Source organism: Hypomesus nipponensis, chromosome 4 (assembly GCF_054491055.1).
Source record: "Hypomesus nipponensis isolate SF chromosome 4, ASM5449105v1, whole genome shotgun sequence".
NCBI classification, from domain to species: domain Eukaryota; kingdom Metazoa; phylum Chordata; class Actinopteri; order Osmeriformes; family Osmeridae; genus Hypomesus; species Hypomesus nipponensis.
The window spans coordinates 13,227,501-13,247,246 of NC_140364.1; the positions used below are offsets into that span (position 1 = coordinate 13,227,501).

General features: G+C 48.5%; 2 protein-coding genes across 2 annotated transcripts in view; both read left to right on the forward strand.

The window, feature by feature from the left end:
• Positions 1-865, forward strand: part of hpcal4 (hippocalcin like 4) — a 1,367-nt gene extending 502 nt beyond the window's left edge. Inside the window, exons 2-3 of the mRNA XM_084695462.1 lie at positions 213-428; positions 668-865. Of these exons, the coding sequence (XP_084551588.1) occupies positions 213-428; positions 668-865 (414 nt within the window). The remainder of the gene's footprint in view (positions 1-212; positions 429-667) is intronic.
• A 5,528-nt stretch (positions 866-6,393) lies between these two features.
• Positions 6,394-19,371, forward strand: nt5c1aa (5'-nucleotidase, cytosolic IAa). Its single transcript, XM_084696757.1, has 7 exons — positions 6,394-7,221; positions 9,410-9,454; positions 12,069-12,236; positions 12,376-12,505; positions 15,384-15,506; positions 17,381-17,565; positions 17,722-19,371. Exons 1-7 carry the CDS (start codon positions 7,051-7,053, stop codon positions 18,076-18,078), a joined length of 1,179 nt encoding a protein of 392 aa, XP_084552883.1. The 5' UTR covers positions 6,394-7,050; the 3' UTR covers positions 18,079-19,371.
• The last annotated feature ends 375 nt before the right edge of the window (positions 19,372-19,746 follow it).

The following is a 19,746-nucleotide window of genomic DNA, read 5'->3' on the forward strand; positions in this document are numbered from 1 at the left end:
CAGCATCGGTGCCCTCCACGAAAACACACCGTTCAGTCCCTGATCAACATGAATCCCCTGGAAGTTGTTGACCTCGTTTCCCTCTCTCTCTCTCTCTCTCTCTCTCTCTCTCTCTCTCTCTCTCTCTCTCTCTCTCTTTCTCTTTCTCTCTCTCTCTCTCTCTCTCTCTCTCTCTCTCTCTCTCGCCCTCCCTCCTCGCCCCCCTCTCTCAGTTCTTCCCATACGGCGACGCCTCCAAGTTCGCCCAGCACGCCTTCAGGACCTTCGACAAGAACGGGGACGGCACCATCGACTTCAGAGAGTTCATCTGCGCCCTGTCCATCACCTCCAGGGGCAGCTTTGAGCAGAAGCTCAACTGGGCCTTCAACATGTACGACCTGGACGGAGACGGCAAGATCACACGCATGGAGATGCTGGAGATCATCGAGGTGTGCGTGTGTGTGTTTGTTTGTGTGTGTGTATTTACAGTGTCTCTGTTCATATTCATCCAGAGGCACAGGTTTTGTTATACACAGGTAGTTTTTGAAAAAAGTTAATTTGTCCCCCCACACTTTTTATTGAAAAAATCATATTCATCCTCACTATTTAAAAAAAGCTGTCCCACCCATGTTTGAAAACAAACCTACTCCGCCGCTGTATTCACCCCTACTCACCCCCCGTCTCCCAGGCGATCTACAAGATGGTCGGCACGGTGATCATGATGCGTATGAATGAGGATGGCCTCACCCCCCAGCAGCGCGTGGACAAGATCTTCTCCAAGATGGACAAGGACCACAACGACGAGATCACCCTGGAAGAGTTTAAGGAGGCGGCCAAGTCTGACCCCTCTATCGTCCTGCTGCTGCAGTGTGACATGCAGAAGTAGGAGAGGGAGGGAGGGAGGGAGGGAGGGAGGGAGGGAGGGAGGGAGGGAGGGAGGGAGGGAGGGAGGGAGGGAGGGAGGGAGGGAGGGAGGGAGGGAGGGAGGGAGGGAGGGAGGGAGGGAGGGAGGGAGGGAGGGAGGGAGGGAAAGTGGAGATGGGGAGGAAGGAGGGAGGGATGGATACACAGAGGAGGGAGGATGTGGGGGAGGAGGGGGAGGGCGATGTATGGAAATCGGAGATGGGAAAAGGAGGGACGGACGGATGGAAAATGGCTGGAAGAAAGACTGGATGGAGGGAGAGAGAGATGAAGGGAGGATGGAGGGAGAGCGGCTTCCTCAATCTGAGAAGTGGTGGCGTGAGTGAGGAGAGATAGAGGGATGAAGACAGCATGGAGTGAAAGAGCAGAGAGGGAAGGAGTGAGAAGGAGAGCTTACGGCTTTGAAAGAGAGCGAGAAGGAAAGAACTGTTTGTGTTGATTGTAGTTGATTGTGTGTGTGTGTGTGTGTGTGTGTAGCCCGCCAGCTGCCAGGTTCACAAAAGCGTTATCACAGGGTCAGCAACAACATATTGCTTATAGCCCTGAGGCCAGTCAAACTACTGTATGAATTTGTGTGGGTGTGTGTGTGTTTTTGTGATCATTAGCATCTGTGAACGCATATGGAAGAGCAGGTGTATCCCAAAAGTTTGACTAAACGTCCTTGTCTTGAATAGAAGTTTTTGGGACACATAAATGCTAAAAAAAAAAACTCTGTATTTTCCAAGTTTGTAACTATTTTCAGTCCAACTGAACTAGTCAAGCACCTTAGAAACATCAAACAAAGGTCGCACACCGATGTGGTTTTTTCTTCGGATAAGACCTTCAATTTCTAGAACATAATGATCAGACAGAACAATTGAGAGAGCTGGGTTTCGTGTTGGTAATTACACAGTGGATGAAAGCACTGGTATTTCACAAAAGGACAAAGCCCCCATATTTTTCTTGGAGACATCTTGAAATAGGCCCCCCCACCTTCTCTCTCTCTCTCCTGTTTCTCTCCTCCTCATCCACCCACCCTCTCTCTCTCTCTCTCTCTCTCCTGTTTCTCTCCTCCTCATCCACCCTCTCTCTCTCTCTCTCTCCCTCTCTCTCTCTCTCTCCTGTTTCTCTTCTCCTCATCCACCCCCCCTCTCTCTCTCTCTCCTGTTTCTCTCCTCCTCATCCACCCTCTCTCTCTCTCTCTCTCTCTCTCTCTCTCTCTCTCTCTTTCCCTCTCTCTCTCCTGTTTCTCTCCTCCTCATCCACCCTCTCTCTCTCTCTCTCTCTCTCTCTCTCTCTCTCTCTCTCTCTCTCTCTCTCTCTCTCTCTCTCTCTCTCTCTCTCTCTCTCTCTCTCTCTCTCTCTCACTCTCTCTCCAAATGTCAGACCGGCTGGGTTTTTCTAAAAGTGGTGGAACAGGAGAATTGCTTGAGTCGTCCTGGATCAAAAATCAATGGGGAGATGAGCAGAGAAGAAAAATTGGGCAGTGTGTGTGTGTGTGTGTGTCCTGCAATATATCAGAGAAAGAAAGCCGATGCTCAGATTTGATGTCTTCTCTCTCCTCTGAACAGAATATGATTGGACCCCCTCTCTCTCTCTCAGCCAATCCAAACCATCCCTCCCTAACCCATAGCTTGTGAGTGGCAAACACTGGCCTCTTTGATTAAATGTAATATTCCAATGAAATGTATATGACAATAATCATATATATGAACATACACGTATATATATATAAAATGTATATGTAACTGTACCACTAACATAGAGCTTCTTTCATATGACGACACAGCTTACAGTGGTTTGTGTATAAACAGAGTGTGTGTGTGTGTGTGCGTGCGTGTGTGCGTGCGCGTGCTTTGTGAGCAAGTGTGCCTTTGAATGACCATGGCTACAGTACACATGAGCTTTCCAGAGAGCATTCGTATGTACGTCTGTCTGTCAATCAATCCGTGCGCGCGTGTGTGTGTGTGCGCGAGTGTGTATGTGTAACAAAGATGCCTCAGTCTAGTTTGACTTTGTACATTCACTTGTAGACCCTCACACCGATGCAGTGAGTATTATCCACACACAAAAACGTTGCTTTCGTGCCCTGCTGCTGTTCTGTTCCGTGTCCTGTCTGGGAGTTCTGTTCAGTCACGCTACCGTCGCCCTTCTCGTCAGTTTTAACGGACCAGTGAGCGAGTTTAGGGACGGCTGACCTGGAGAAATATGGATACAGATTCTACAGTTTGAGGGTAATCATCTGAATTTGCACTGTAGTTCAGTTTAGCATTTCTTCTCGTGTTGTAAACCAAAATAGCTCAACATCACCATACTGCCACCCAGCGTCAAAAGGGGTGTATTACCAAAAATAAATACAAAGAAAGAAAGAAAATGTGAATCGAATGAATTAAGTGAAAGAACATCTTACACACAATCGCAGCGCATTCTGTATTCTTGTTGCTTTTCGTTGGATAGTGTATAAAATCAAAAGTCACCAAACGAGATGTAATCCGTAACCTGTCCTGCTGACCATCACAGACCCACAAACTGCTCTCACACTCGCTCGCTAAAACGCTCCAGAGAGGGAGAGAGAGGTCATACACTGAACCTGGCTCTGAAACTCGTAGTATTTACATATGGTCACTGAACAGTTGGCTCGTGATAGAAAATGATATATTACTCTTCTTTGACAGGGCAAACTGGTCAAGACTTGCATTAGGTGTTAATCAGGCGTTCAGGTTGGGGTATCATTTAAACCATGGAGGTGCAATATCCATTTCCAGCCGTTAATTAAAAGTTGCTAAAAAGTTCAAATGAATAGAGAAATTGCAATGAAAACGGGTTGTTTTCGTCATTAAAATGATAGATATATGTTTTAAGTGCCAAAGATGTGATGCGTGAGTGAGCAGTGTTGATTGTGGTTAGAACTTGACCTTGGAATTAGTGTAAAACAGTCAGATACTCAGCTAGTCCCCATAACGAAAGAGGCTCAGCTGAAAACTGAAAGCTAGAATCCCACCCCTGTGTTATCAACGGTCTGTACAATTTTGTCTGATTCTATTAATAAACAATATGGATATTCTACTCTCTGACTGCACATTACTTGTGCTCGGTTGTGCGACATATTTCTATATCTTCACCATTTCTGTGCTGTCAATGTAAATGTGTGTGCGTCTCGTTTTTGAATTCCAATTTTTTTCAATATTGTTAGGCTCCTAGATCAAAAACAATGTAATTATTTTTGTTACATAGAATAAAAAATAGATGTTGGACCATATGGTGGTAATATGTTATACTTTGAGTTGATCTTGCATGCGCACACACACACACACACACACACTGCCTAAATACTTGTAGTATGAGTCACTGTCTTGGATTGATGTCACATGTCCAGCTGTGATGTCATCCATTATACCGTTCTCATGGTAACCAGGCCGAGGCCGGAACAGTGGCACACACACACACATGCATACACATTAACCTGACACACACACACACAGTACAAACTAATGTAATGACTGAGGAAATGAATTTTGGCCAGCATATTAGAAGGATATCATTTTGTTAAGCAGCGAGTAATTAAGAAATTATTGAAGACAATGAAATGTGATACCACAGCAACATTAAAGACTGTTTTGAGGTCTGACATTTCAGTTTAATTTTAATAGAATAACCTTTTAATGCTTGACTTTTAGTCAGGACTGTGAGGTGACAGTGCTGTTTGTCTGCGGGAAGCATTATTGAATTATCCCATCTCTGCATGTAGATATCGAAAATAATTACTTTTCTGTTCAATGATTGTGTAAAATAAAAAGAGAGAGACAAAGAGAGAGAGATAGAGAGAGCGAGAGAGAGAAGAAGAAGAGAGAGAGAGAGAGAGAGAGAGAGAGAGAGAGAGAGAGAGAGAGAGAGAGAGAGATAGAGAGAGCGACAGAGAGAGAAGAAGAAGAGAGAGAGAGGGAGAGAGAGAGGGAGAGATAGAGAGAGCGAGAGAGAGAGAGAGAGAAGAAGAGAGAGAGAGAGAGATAGAGAGAGCGAGAGAGAGAGAAGAAGAAGAGAGAGCGAGGGAGAGAGAGAGAGAGAGAGAGAGAGAGAGAAGAGAGAGAGAGAAGAAGAAGAGAGAGAGCGAGAGAGAAGGAGAGAGAGAGAGAGGGGGGGGGGTTGGGGTTAGAGATACTTTGAGATATCTTGTTCTTTATTTCTCTCTTGTCTCCCTCTAGCTCTCTGTCTCTTTTTCACTCTTTCAGTATCTGTCTCTCTCACAGAAGCACGCACATGCATACATGGATCGATAGCAGACTATTCTGGGCCTGGGGTATTGGGATTTGGCTTGAGGCAAAAACAGGACACTCACACACATGCCCACTGAAGAAGTGATGGCAGGGACAAAGATAAACTGGACCGCTGCTCAAATCTTCCTCCTCTCATTAACCTCCCGATGCAGCGATGCACGTTCACTGTGTGAGTAAAGGTCGTTACATACAGTTTCTCATTTGACCACAGGAGGGAGCTGTGAGATTTAAATGGAATTGGATCCGCAATGTCAGATCTAAAAGCACTTCCTAATCTCAACAGCCTCAACAGCCAATGGAGCCAGCTGCCAACCAGGGTTCTGTAGTGAGTCTAGTCAAGAACTGCATTCAGTTAAACAGTATAGGTCAAAATACTAAAAGCAAACGTTCCAGCAGCTTTCCTATCCTTCTCAAAACCTTAGGAATTGTGCCTTTTTCAAACCAAGCAACCTCCCTGTGAATGTCTACACGCACACACAAACACACACACACACGCGTCCATGTGATGGGAGAAAGGATGAAAAAGGGATGGATGGGAGAGGAAAGGTGTGAATATTTTATTGAAGGTCACACAAGTAGTGAAGGGGTGAAGCTATTGGGTTTTTATTGAGCCCAGCAGAGATGAAGGCAGCTGCTCTTTGCCAGTCTGTTGTGTGTGTCCTCTGTTTCACATGAAGGTTACACCTCACAGCTAATATGACGCACCTTGAGTCTGGTTACCCCACTCAGCTCTTCTTACTCTCTCTGTCTCCACTTTCCCACTTTCTCTCATTCTCTCCCTCACTTTCTCTCTCTCTCTCTCTCTCTCTCTCTGTATCTCTCTATCTCTCTCTCTCTCTACATATGTCTCTCTGTATCTGTCTCTCTGTCTTCTCTTTCTTTCTCTCTGTATCTCTCTCTCTCTCTGTCTGTCTCTCTTCCTCTTTCTCTATACCTATCTATTTATCTCTTTCTTGATGTGTTAAATGAAAGGATTGTGAAGAATTGAGCGAGAGAGAGAGAGAGAGACAGAGGATGGGCTGGCACATACTCCTTACAGATCACTGCAGTGCTCGAGGAAAATAACTGCTCATGTGGGTCTAAATCTCCCATCAGCCTCTGGGGCACTCGTGTCCCGGGTAAACAGGGGGAGGGACCTCTGCATAAGGAAGCAAGCCCGCCATTGGTCTGAGCAGGTGGCAGGATTTGCATGTGGGACGTCCCTGCTCACATGCAGGGAAAGTGACAGGAGATGTTTACTGACAGAGACAGAGGGAGCGTGAGAGGGAGGGAAAGGGATTGAATGAGACAGAAAGGGAGGGAAGAGAGAGAGAGGTTGGTGTGTGAGCAGCAGAGAGAAAAAGACCGCTGAGAGAATCAGGAGCTCTAGTCAGAACGGATACAGATCCTCTAGCACTGCTCTGAAACCCCCGAAGGACAACGCCTGAGTGTGTGAATGAGTGTGTGAGCGTGTGAATGAGTGTGTGAGTGTGTGTTGCAGAAAACGACTGTCGGAGTGTGACAGAAGAAAGGGTGTGCATGACGAACACAACCTCATAGAGGGTGGGTGAGTGTGTGTGTGTGAGTGTGAGAGAGTGTGTTTGGTAGAGAGCGAGAGAGAGAAGGAGACATTCACTTTTTCACCACTTGGAATACGATTCAAGACTTGACTGGACACGACCACCATCAACCATCCGTCTGGACAAAACTTCAAGTGAGACTTCCTGTGTGGAGGGTCCAACTCCCTCAGCGCAGACTAACTAACAGCTCTCAGACTCAGCCAGTAAGCTAGCATTCATGGACCGCACCATCTGCCTGCTCCCCTAAAACACGTGCAGAGCGTGGAGGCAAAGCCACAGGAACGGTATCGTCAAGGACAGTACCATCGCAGTGGCCGGGGGGAGGGAGGAGGGGGGGGATGAGTATGGACCCCGTGCAGGTGACGAGCGGGCAGGTGAGCCCCGAGGACATGAAGGCTCCCCTGTCCCCTGTCACAGCCTCGTCCAACGGGGACAGCAGAGGAACCTGGGAGGTGAGAGGGGAGGTGTTCGACAAGGACCACCTGGGTGTCACTACCATGCCCATACCGGTGAGATTGTCTGTCAGTCTGTCTGTCTGTCTGTCTGTCTGTCTGTCTGTCTGTCTGACTGTTTGTCTGTCTGTCTGTCTGTCTGTCCGTCTGTCTGTTTATCTCTCCGCTGGACTTGGGGGTTAATTCCATGGATCAGATAGTGTTTCCCACATGTGGCTTACAGAGACACTTAGCACAGGTGAGCAGAGACATGTCCACAGATCAGACTGGTGTGAGTGTGTGTGTGTGTGTGTGTCTGTCGGGGGGTGGGGGTGGGGGTGGGAGTGAGTGAGTGAGTGAGTGTGTGTGTGTGTGTGTGTGTGCTGGTTTATTGTTGTTTGCCAGGCTTGACCTGCATCACAGAGGACACCCCTGGATTTCCAGGGAGGAAAGAGAGGGAGGGGGAGGAAGAGTGAGTGAGAGAGAGAGAGAGAGAGAGAGAGAGGAGAGAGAGAGAGTTAGAGAGAGAGAGAGAGAGAAAGGGGATAGAAAGAGAGAGAGAGAGACAACCACAGAGTGAGAGTATTAAAAGAGTTAGGTAACAGAGTTAAAAGTAGATAATGGCTGTGTAAGCTGACTTGCTGGAGGATCAGGGAGAGAACATGGGGGTATTTTTAGTGTGATAATGCCTCCGCTATTAAACCAACACACCGTCGATCTGAAGTCGACGCTTTCAAAAAGTTTCTGACGCCATCGAAAGTGAGCCCTTCAGACAGAAAGAACACTGTTCCGTCTGTGCTTTCAATCTCTCAAAAGGATCACAGCTAAATAGATCCATCTCCAAATGTGTGTGTGTGTGTGTATTTTTGCGTTCAGGTCAGTAAGCAGCATGTCGTTGGTGTAGAATGCCAGAACAGCCCTCTATAAGGCTCTCAGTGAGAGCTGGTGACTCTGAGGGTTGTAGCCTAGCGGCCTGGTAGGATCCAAAGCACACTACGTCTGCCCCCTGGTCGTGTCATCACATCTACTGGGCTCTGGAGGACCTCAACTGAGCTGGCCTTTTCCCTGGGCTAAATATATCCCCCCACCCAGTCACTCTCTTTCTTCAATGTATCTACCGGCTGCTCCCCCCGCTTCTCCCCCCCCCCCCCCCCTCCTCACCCCTCCTCCCCCCTCTCCTTCCCTCCCTGGTGAGTTTGACGCCTGGCAGAAGGGATCCTGTGACTCTGAGCTGATATCTTTTTCATCAGGCTCTGTTTCTCCCCTCCTCTCCCCTCCTCCCCTCCTCTCCTCTCCTTTTCTTTCCTCTCCTCCTCCCCTGCCCCCCTCCTCCCCTCCTCCTCTCCTCCTCTCCTCCTCTCCTCCTCCCCTCCTGCCCTCCTGCCCTCCTGCCCTCCTCTCCTCCTCTCCTCCTCTCCTCCTCCCCTCCTGCCCTCCACTCCTCTCCTCCCATCCCCTCCTCCTCTCCTCTTCTCCTCCTCCCCTCCTGCCCTCCACTCCACTCCCTCTCCTCCCATCCCCTCTTCTCCTCCTCTCCTCCTATCCCCTCCTCTCCTCCAGCCAACATTAAAGTTGATTTTATGACAGGTGTGTGTTAGGTATGAGCAGAGTAATAGTAGGTTTCACAGCAGGATGGAGTGGAGGGGGTACACCTTGTCCAGACAAAGCCGGAGAGGGGGGGGGGGGGGGGCAGGGGGGGTGGAGGGAGGGTTCGAGGGGCGGGGGGGGTCACACCTCTATCAGTTTACTTCTACCAGCCTCCCAGCTTGCTATGCTATTGCTGGAGCCAGTGTCACATGATAGGTGCAAAGCTAACAGGCTTCATGTCGTATCAAAGGTATGCAACATCTGATAAGGTTAACATGCTCATGATGGTGCTATGGATCTATGGTTTGTAGCAACATCAACCATACAGCACAGATCATGTTAATGTGTTTGGCGAGTCTGCAATTAGTTCAGAAAAAGGCTCTTCTGGATAACGCGTGATTCCACACCAAACAAAAACACACAACGAAACTACACAATTTTTATGAGTAAATTTCAATTACCAGTCACTGATTATTCAGGTTATGTTTATTCAGGGGCTAACCTATACGGGAATGGAACAGGAAGTTGCTTGTTGTGTGTACATGAAAAGTTCTGGGATCTTTTGTTTGAGTTCCTGAAACACGAGACCAATGTTGTGTTTAGAAAATGTGCTTAGTTTGAAACAAAAATGCTCTAAATCTGTGAGTAAATGTCGGTTTTGAACTGTCGTTCTGCCAAGGTGTCAGTGAGAAGAGTGCGGAAGGTGGAGGGAGGCATTTTCTTCGTAAGTACCCATCGCATGAGGGGGAGGGGGGTCAAAGGTCAAAGGCAACTGTCCCCTGTCCACCTGATGAATGATCCCAGTATGAGCATACCCCCTGGACACGCACTTACTAACCGATGTGTCTCCTTGAATTTGGGGACGCCTGTCTCACGCGCCCCTCAAACATCCTGACACCGTCTCCTCCCTCCCTCCACACCTTCCTTTCCTTTTGGCGCCTACGGCCTCCTTCTCTACACACAAACACACGCGTGTTTCACCCAGAATCCACCCAGAATCTGCATCGGAGAGATTCTCTCTTTGGTGGCTGTGACCCATAACTCATCTTTCGTGTTTGTACTGTGACTGCACAACTAAAACGTTAATGTGTGTGTGTGTTTGCATTCGGACAGCCTTGTGGCGTGTCCTCAGTGTGTGGTTGAGAGCCTGTGGCAGCTGTGTTTCCTCCAGGGTCTCTGGAGGTCTGGGGTCCTCCAGGGTCTCTGGATGTCTGGGGTCCTCCAGGGTCTCTGGAGGTCTGGGCTTCTCCAGAGTCTCTGGATGTCGACGGTCCTCCAGGGTCTCTGGAGGTCTGGGCTTCTCCAGGGTCTCTAGAGGTCTGGGCTCCTCCAGAGTCTCTGGAGGTCTGGGCTTCTCCAGAGTCTCTGGAGGTCTGGGGTCCTCCAGGGTCTGTGGAGGTCTGGGGTCCTCCAGGGTCTGTGGAGGTCTGGGGTCCTCCAGGGTCTGTGGAGGTCTGGGGTCCTCCAGGGTCTCTGGCTTGGGGTGTTCCTGCAGGTGTCAACACTGAGGACCAGCCATGTTCAGAGAAGCTTGTGCCTGTTTGAGCATGTGTGTGTATGTGTGTGTGTATGTGTGTGTGCATGTGTGTGTGTGTGTGCGTGTGTGTGTGTGTGTAGCTAGGTAAATGGGTGATGTGTCAGTGTGAACAGGGCACACAATGACATGGGCACCAAGACCAGCCTGTGACCCATTTACAAAGATGGCAAAAGTACACACATCCTTCATTCAAGTCGAAACAGATACTCATGTTAATAAAGACTGGTAAAAGTCCATGATGTACTTTTTCAATACTCATAACGCACCAACATTTTTCAACCCTTCAAAACTTTTGAATCAAAACTTTGTTCAACTTTGCAAACAAAAATCTATACTTTTTAAAAAGTATACTTTTTTTTCACACACAACACAACACAAAAACGTTTCAAGTAATTTTGAACCGTTGTTTTTTGTCAACTTTTTTTCAAAAATATTTTTTCAACCTTTCATAAAAAGGGTTGAAGAAATCTGTTCCAACTTTACCCTCCCTCCTTCCCTACTCACCCCCCCCCAACCTCCAACCTGCCCTCTCTCATTCGCTCTCTCCACCCCTCCCTCACCCCCTCCCTCTCTCCACCCCTCCCTCACCCCCTCCCTCTCTCCACCCCTCCCTCACCCCCTCCCTCTCTCCGCCCCTCCCTCACCCCCTCCCTCTCTCCGCCACTCTGCCACAAGAGCGTCATGTGAGTTCAACTCCATGTGGGTGACTAATGCTGGCTGCCCCGATTGGAATGCTATCCTCTTGCCTGCCCCTGTAGCCCAGCACACACACACACACTCACAGACGCACACACACTCACCGACGCGCACACACTTACAGACGCACACAGTTAACCCTCACGTCGTTGAACTTCAATATATCAAATATCACACTCATACTCCTCACCCACATGTAGTTCAAGCAACCTCCCCCTCCACCCCCCCCCCCCCTCCCCTCCTGTGTCCCCTGGCCAGTTGGGGAGTCTCGACATCCAGTCACCTGGAGTCTGGAGTTACACGTCCCTGCTCACTTCACACAACACCCAGAAACACACGTGCACACACCTACACACACACACCCAGAGGAAGAGGTGGTGGTGTCACACTGCATGCACCCAGAGGAAGAGGTGGTCGTGTCACACTGCATGCACCCTTATCGCCGTGTCACCACCCCTGCAGCAAGCTTTAGAAGAGGTGACCAACCCGGGTAGCGTATCTCATTCAATGTGGCATCTCTTGACTGTGTGTGTGTTTGTGTGTGTTTGTGGGAGTGTGTGTGTTGGTTTGGACATGTGTCTGTGTGCCGGGTCCTGGTAAGTGATGTTGTGAGCTGTTTATTCTGTACCATCTTGACGGATCATCAAGTACTGATGCTGAGAACTTCGTTATGTACTGATCCTGTTGACGCTACTGGGCATGCTCCAACTCATGTCCACTCATGTGCTGGCATCATGGCTGTGTTGGTGGGACTCTCTCTCCTCTTTCCTCTTTCTTATTTCCTCTCTCTCCCTCTCCCTCTCTCTCTCTCTCTCTCTCTCTCTCTCTCTCTCTCTCTCTCTCTCTCTCTCTCTCTCTCTCTCTCTATCTCTCTCTCTCTCCTCTCTCTCTTTCTTCTCACTCCCCTCCCTCTCCTCTCTCCCCTCTCCCTCTCCCTCTCCCTCTCCCTCTCCCTCTCCCTCCCCTCTCTTCACTCTCTCTCCTCTCTTCTCTCTATCCTCTCTCCTTCTCTCTCTAATCTCCTATCCTCATTTTTGATCTTCCTCTTGTGTTTTCTCTCCTCCTCCTCCCCGCCCCCCAACCCCCCCCCCCCCCCCGTCTCAAGCCGAAGCCAGAGAACGCCGTCACCATCGCTGTGTCATCACGTGTCCTGTTCCGCACCGAGCGCGAGCAGAAGGTATACGAGCAGAGAGGGGTGGAGGAGTATCTGAAGTACCAGGTGGAGCACGAGAACGAACCTTTCGCCCCCGGCCCGGCGTTCGCCTTTGTCAAGGTTAGACACATGCACACACATGTGCTTGTTCGACTGCCACTTTTTTCAGTTGCCCGGGATACAAACTGAATGTGACTGTGCAGATTCGAGATGACTACAGTTCCCACAATTCCTTGCTGTTGTATTCGACCACTTGCAGGCTCTGGAGACAGTGAACGCTCATCTCAGAGAGCTTTACCCCGACAGCGAAGAGCTGTTTGACATCGTCCTGGTTACCTACAACTACGCTCATGTAGGAGTGAGGCTAATCAACACTATCAACTACCACAGTGAGTCTGAGACACACACACAAGCTCAAACACACACACACACACACAGACACTCATACATACATACACACAAGCACACACAGACCCAAACACACAAATTCAAACACATCCTTGTCCACTTTGTCTCTTGGGTAGACTAAACTTCCAGATGCCCGCTCTCATCTTCCCACAATGCACTGTGACCCCTGCCCTCTTTGTCCCAGGCTAGCCACTTCCTGTGGCGTCCCTGCAGTCTGCGGATGGTTCAAATCTGGTTCGACCGCAAACGAGCAGGCGGAACAAATCTGACCTCTGGTTAAAATGTGTTTTCATTTGTTTGATTAGACTTCAAGGGTCGTCTCCACAAATATGAGTTGTGGAAGTCCATCCTTCTAGATAATTCCATGATGAATTTCTCTGGTGACTCTGTGTGTGTGAACGCAAACGCAAACCATGCCCCAACGACCTCTGACCTGTCCCTGGAAAAAATCACAAACGACAAAAAGGCCTCACTAACGTCAACAGGACACGCTCTAAACAACTCGATTCATCTTCAGCCTGAAAAAAGTCATTAAACAAATCTATTCTCTGACATTCCTGTTTGGTCCAGCTACAAGCAGGTGACAAATTCCAGCCAGACACAGTCTCCCGAAACTCTTATAAAAACCGCGCCAATCTCTCTCCTCCATGCATAAATGCATACAATTCCCAGAGAATGATTGATGGCTTTGCTAATACCGCTTTGGATTCCGCAAGCGATGGAATATTAATGAGATCTCGCCAGAGCCAGGCTCTGTGAAATGGCTTCTCAGACGAGCGCAGCGTTTGTTTGTCTTATCATCCGATGGGATCCAACAGTGAGAGAAGTGGCGGATTGAAACTCTGGAAAAGTTTCCACTTTTGTGTGGGAGATGTTTGTGCAGTCACACTGCCTCCTGCCTCCCCTCAGATCGTCTGCCTCCTGCCTCCCCTCAGATCGTCTGCCTCCTGCCTCCCCTCAGATCGTCTGTCTCCTGCCTCCCCTCAGATCGTCTACCTCCTGCCTCCCCTCAGATCGTCTGCCTCCTGCCTCCCCTCAGATCGTCAGCCTCCTGCCTCCCCTCATATCGTCTACCTCCTGCCTCCCCTCAGATCGTCTGCCTCCTGCCTCCCCTCAGATCGTCTGCCTCCTGCCTCCCCTCATATCGTCTGCCTCCTGCCTCCCCTCAGATCGTCTACCTCCTGCCTCCCCTCAGATCGTCTACCTCCTGCCTCCCCTCAGATCGTCTGCCTCCTGCCTCCCCTCAGATCGTCTGCCTCCTGCCTCCCCTCAGATCGTCTACCTCCTGCCTCCCCTCAGATCGTCTGTCTCCTGCCTCCCCTCAGACCGTCTGCCTCCTGCCTCCCCTCAGATCGTCTGCCTCCTGCCTCCCCTCAGACCGTCTGCCTCCTGCCTCCACTCAGATCGTCTGCCTCCTGCCTCCCCTCAGATCGTCTGCCTCCTGCCTCCCCTCAGATCGTCTGCCTCCTGCCTCCCCTCAGATCGTCTGCCTCCTGCCTCCCCTCAGACCGTCTGCCTCCTGCCTCCCCTCAGATCGTCTGTCTCCTGCCTCCCCTCAGATCGTCTGTCTCCTGCCTCCCCTCAGATCGTCTGCCTCCTGCCTCCCCTCAGATCGTCTGCCTCCTGCCTCCCCTCAGATCGTCTGCCTCCTGCCTCCCCTCAGATCGTCTGCCTAGATAAACAAACACAACAGAGAACACAAGGACTTCCAGGGGTCCATGGCAGGGAGGAGTCAGTGGATGTACGACATGAGGATGGGAGGGAGGGAGGGGAGGGGAGGGGGATTGAGGGGGGGAGGATTGAGGGGGGGAGGATTGAGGGGGGGAGGATTGAGGGGGGGGGTCTCCCATGGGGGGGTGAGGGGAGGGGTCTCCCACGGTCCAGTGTTGCTGGGAGGAGGACAGAGGTCTCTGGAAGTTTCATATAGGGGGGTGGTGGTGATGGGTAGGGGTTGAAGCCCAAGTCTCTCCTCTCTACAGTCGTGGCCATTAGTTTTGGCAATGACAAATGTTGTGTTTTGCAAAGTTTGCTGGGTCAGTATTTGAGGAAAATGTGTTTTATGTTTCTATAGAATACTGGAATACAATAAGGCACATTTCATATTTTTCATTTTCAAGTTTTTTTGGTATGAAGATTTTCAATATATGCAAATAGTCCCCTTTTTTACAGCAGTCAATCTACTCTTAAAATCCAATCAAAATGATAGAGTGATTTCACCAGGCTAGAACTAGTTCACACTTTCCCCTGTGCTGATGATATGACTTATGAAATTATGTTAGCAGTCATTTTATGCCAAGGCCCAGCAAGCTTTGCAAACACAAAATGTGTTGCTCCCAATACTTTTGGGCATGACAGTACATGGATGAGAATGCTGTTTGTTTGTACATTTCCTGTTTTTTGTTCTCTCTCCCTCCCTCCCTCCTTCTTTCTTTCTTTCTTTCTTTCTTTCTTTCCCATTCTGTCTTTCTTTCTCTTTCACTCTCTCCGTCTTCTTCCCTGTCTTCCCATCGCTCTCTCCCTCTCTCTTTCTCTCTCTCTATTCTTCGTGGCCTTGCTCGTCTCTCTGACCATGTGTCTGTCTGTCATTTTGACAACCTTTTGTGTCAGTCACTCTCCCAGTCCTCCTTCGCCCCCCTTAAATATCTTCTACGAATCCCCAGATCTACTACAACATACACGGACATATCTCACCATCATATCCTCTCTCTCTAAAATGTACCGTACATATCATTGTTCATTATCCAGAAAATGTCTGGTCACTATTTTATAACCTCACTTAAGTGACAGGCGAAAGTTAGGTTTATATCAATTGTTTTTAGCAGCATGTGCTGTGAGCTGATTGCGGTGCGTCGTTTTCAGACCTGTTTATCGAGCGTTTCTGCATGACGGGAGGCACCAGTCCTATTGGCTACCTGAAGGCCTGGCAGACCAACCTGTACCTGTCTGCAGACGCTGACAAGGTCAGGGAAGCTCTGTCTGAAGGTGAGCATGACACACACACACACATACCACACACACATACCACACACACATACCACACACACACCGCACACACACACACCACAATGAACAGACACACAAACAGGAATGCACATGCACTCATACACGTACACAGCAATGAGGCATATGGGAACAAACACATTTACACTGTAGGAAAGAGGGCACACACACATGCAGATCCGTACACACACACTGAAGAATACACACACACAGACATATACATAAACACACAGAGGACTTCACACACACACACATGCATACACACACAGAAGAATTCACACACACATACACGTAAACCCAGAGAAGAATTCACACACACACGTGTGCATACACACACAAACACACCCACACGCACACTCTAATTTCCATGACTATTCCTAAGTGCCACTAAGAGGCCCATGAAGCAACTGCCCCCATGCAATCTCATCATTCAGGCAGCATAACAGCCAAATGGGGCGGGCTTTCCATCACACCATCCATAACATGACGCCTTAACTAGAATGTGTCGGAACGTTCCGTATTCATTTCATTCATTTGCTGTACTCCTCTGTGGTGTGTGACTAGCCCTGACTACATGACTGAGGAGAAAATAGTTCAACCTTCAGATGAGACTCCACACAGCGCTCTAATTCAGCATGTTAGACCAGTGATTCAATGATAAATGGCGCTCTTTGGCATTTCCGATATAGAGAGGCTGCTGGTGTCTATTTAGGTGAACGAAGCACGATACCAGGTGGCTGTTGTCAGGGGAACTTCAAGGACAGTTTTCTTCTGCGCAACAGAAGCTTAATGTCACAGTGACTCATCCCAACTGTCACACACACACTCTCTATCCACACACACACATACACACCCCCTCCACACACACACACTTCCGATCCCAGACCCAGTCTGTCTGAATTGACAGTGACATTTCTAGTTGATGATCAACTGGGCTTGTTGAAGGCCAGCGAAACACTTATGAATGTCAAGCAATCCATAGCAATGCATCACTACTGTTTACAAGGAATGAATACGGTCTTCTACTTTAGATTATGATCAGGGGCGGTTCTACACGGGGGCCTATAGGGGCCAGTGCCCCTGTAAAAAAGTCCCTGGCCCCCCCTGTGGCCCCCCTGAGCTGACTGAATTTCTTCTTCTAGTAGTCATCATGAACTGAGGAATTGACATTGCAGCCTTTTTTGCCCCAGTAGATAAAAAAGTGAGAGAAACATATCAAGGTATTTAGAGAGCTGCAAGAGGGAGAGCCAGAGCACTTTGTATGATTTAAATGTAAAGCAAAATTAAAATATTAAATATAATTTGTTTCCGTTTTTTAATGTGCCCCTTTGATTAAACACTGCCCCCCCCCCCCCCCGTAAAATAGAACCGCCACTGATTATGATCATACCTCGTCAGGACCAACTGGAAATAATTCAAAGCAACAATCCATTACAACAGTCGGATGGATTAAATATGCTGAAGCCGACGACAACAGCTGTGAAGAAATTGATAAAACAGTGCAGACCTATTTAACAGCCTCAGTCATTATTAGCTCTAAAAGCTTCTAGACCGGGAACAAGGCGACACATGCCAATACCTATTAGCTTAGATGGCTTTTAAAGGGCCCATTTCCGCACAGAACTACAAAATAGTCTTGTTGAACAAAGTGGAATAATGTGACACCAATCAGCAAAGAAAAGGCAACATATGTGTATAGATTTGCATTCGTTTCCACATTAAATCAGCGTTTCCATTTTTGGTTATATCTGCATTCTCTGAGTGCGTTTGTTTTTTGACAGGCAGTTTTACAGACACCTTTCAAGCCTTGCCTGTGTTTGTCCTCAGGCAGTCTGTCTCTCTGCTATTTCGAACAGGCATTGCAGCGGCCACCATGTTTATGGCCGACAACCAGACTGAAGTTTCTGAGACCCAGCTGAGGGTGGCGTTTGACGGGGACGCCGTCCTCTTCTCCGACGAATCGGAACGCATCTTCAAGGCCCACGGGCTGGACAAGTTCTTCGAGCACGAGAGGGAGAATGAGAACACGTTACTGGATCACGTATGTGGCCGTGATGAGCACGTGTGAATGTACAGCAGGTGTAGGCCTGTGTCTTTTGTTTTGTTATGTGTTCAAGCCTTCACTATCTCTCAAATGAACCCCTCCCATCCACCTGGCTCTGACTCTCCTCTCTCCCTGTCTTCTTCTGTGGTCCAGGGCCCTCTGAAGAGCTTCCTGGAGGCACTGGGCAAGCTGCAGAAGAAGTTCTACGCCCGGGGTCACCGTCTGAACTGCCCCATCCGCACTTACCTGGTGACGGCCCGCAGCGCAGCTAGCTCCGGGATCCGGGCCCTGAAGACCTTGAGGGCCTGGGGCCTGGAGACGGACGAGGCTCTGTTCCTGGCCGGGGCCCCCAAGGGCCCCATGCTGGAGAAGATCAGGCCCCACATTTACTTTGACGACCAGATGTTCCACATTGAGGGAGCGGCCGAGATGGGAACCGTGGCCGCTCATGTGCCATATGGCATTGCTCAGAAACACCCCCACATCAAAAGCCCCAAGGTGGGGAAGTGAGAAGGACTGGAGGGTTGGAGGGAGAGAGGAGGAGAAGAGAGCCAAGTGAGGCAGAGTCCGCTCGGGACGGAAGATGGGATGGGAGGCGAGAGTAAATGGGCAGATGAAATACCGTCTCCATATTGGACGGTGTTTGTGTAGTCGCGTGATTAGACATAGCAGAAAACAAAAAATCATTACAGTAAAATAAAAACAATTACGGTGGCGTTCAACCTAGCCACTGAGGGCAGCAGAAATCATGTTATTTCTGTGGAAAGAAGAGAATGGATCCCCTCTCAAAATAATCTCTTCAACACCAGCTTTGTTTTTCTGGGTGACTTGATTGGTTGTTTAGCATCTACTCCAAGCCCACGTCTGAGAACACTTCTCCCAGGTTGGATACAGGATATTTTCGTACGTCGAACGTCTCCTTGGCATAAAATAAAACTGTCCGTGACTGACTGAGGTACAGGTGGCAACTGAACGATACATGTTTTTACTGTGTCTCTTTTAGCGGTGTGATTTATATTTGTTACTTAGTTGAGGAACTAACAAAAGCCATATTCTCTGAGAGATAAGTGGGAGAGAGGTTGAGGTGTTGTCTCATGGTCATGGATGGGACCATCAGCAACACACTCTAGAAACCTTGTTGTGAGTGAGATTACACTTTCCAAGAATGTCCTAGAATGCGTGTAAAATCAACGCATGTAACTGTCAAAGCCAGTGAAAAAAAAGCACTTAAAAACAACAATTTCTTCGCATCCACTATATGTTGCATTGCCCTAAAAAATATTAGCCATGAGTTTCAGTTGGTGCCTTAGTTCTATTAATTAACTACAGAGAACTACTTCAAGTAGGTTACGTGTGACTGTTGAAACCCTAACTGACTTCAGTTTACTGTAAGCGATTGGATGACTACATCTGTCAATGCTTTTCTGTGAAGTGAACTGCATGAAAAACACAAGGATGATGAAGTGTTGACGAATAACGCGCCTTCGCATGTGATAGATATCCAAACTGCGTATCCCATCAACGGCCGCGAATCTGCATCTCCAAGATACATCCGCCATGTTGCTTGCACATTACACGTACTGTCAGATCAGTGAATGAAATAGCGACAGATATCCATGGAGACTTTTGAGTTCCATCCATCCTTTCTCATCCTGCTCCCAACTTTACTCACAACTGTGTCTGAAGATGGCGCCAGCAACATTGCTAACGTTAGCAGTAGCAGAACGAACTTTTGAATAGTGAATGTTGTGTTGTGTACCAGGGAATGTTGAATATAATCAAATAAATGATATCTGTCGATAACACGCGCGTGTGTTTTTTTAATTTTGGGGGGGTTTAGAATTTCAGAAACCTGATTTTTCTAGGTTGCGGTGATGGAGCTGAATGATTTCTCATTACAACACAGTGACAGCTCCACGAACAGTATGCGCACCTGCAGACCAGCGGCAGTATTCCATCAATATTTATGAGCTATCCGACTGAAACATCAATCTAAAGAAACTCAAACGTGGTCGTATTTTAACATACAAATATGAATCCCGGAGGGAGTGTTCTACTACAGCACAATGTTATCTCGCTGTCACGTGTATGCTTCTGCCCCCTACAGTTTATCCAGGCATATTGCAGCCTAAAAGAGAGAGCTCTCGTAAAGCAAGGCTGTTGATCTCTTAATCTTTG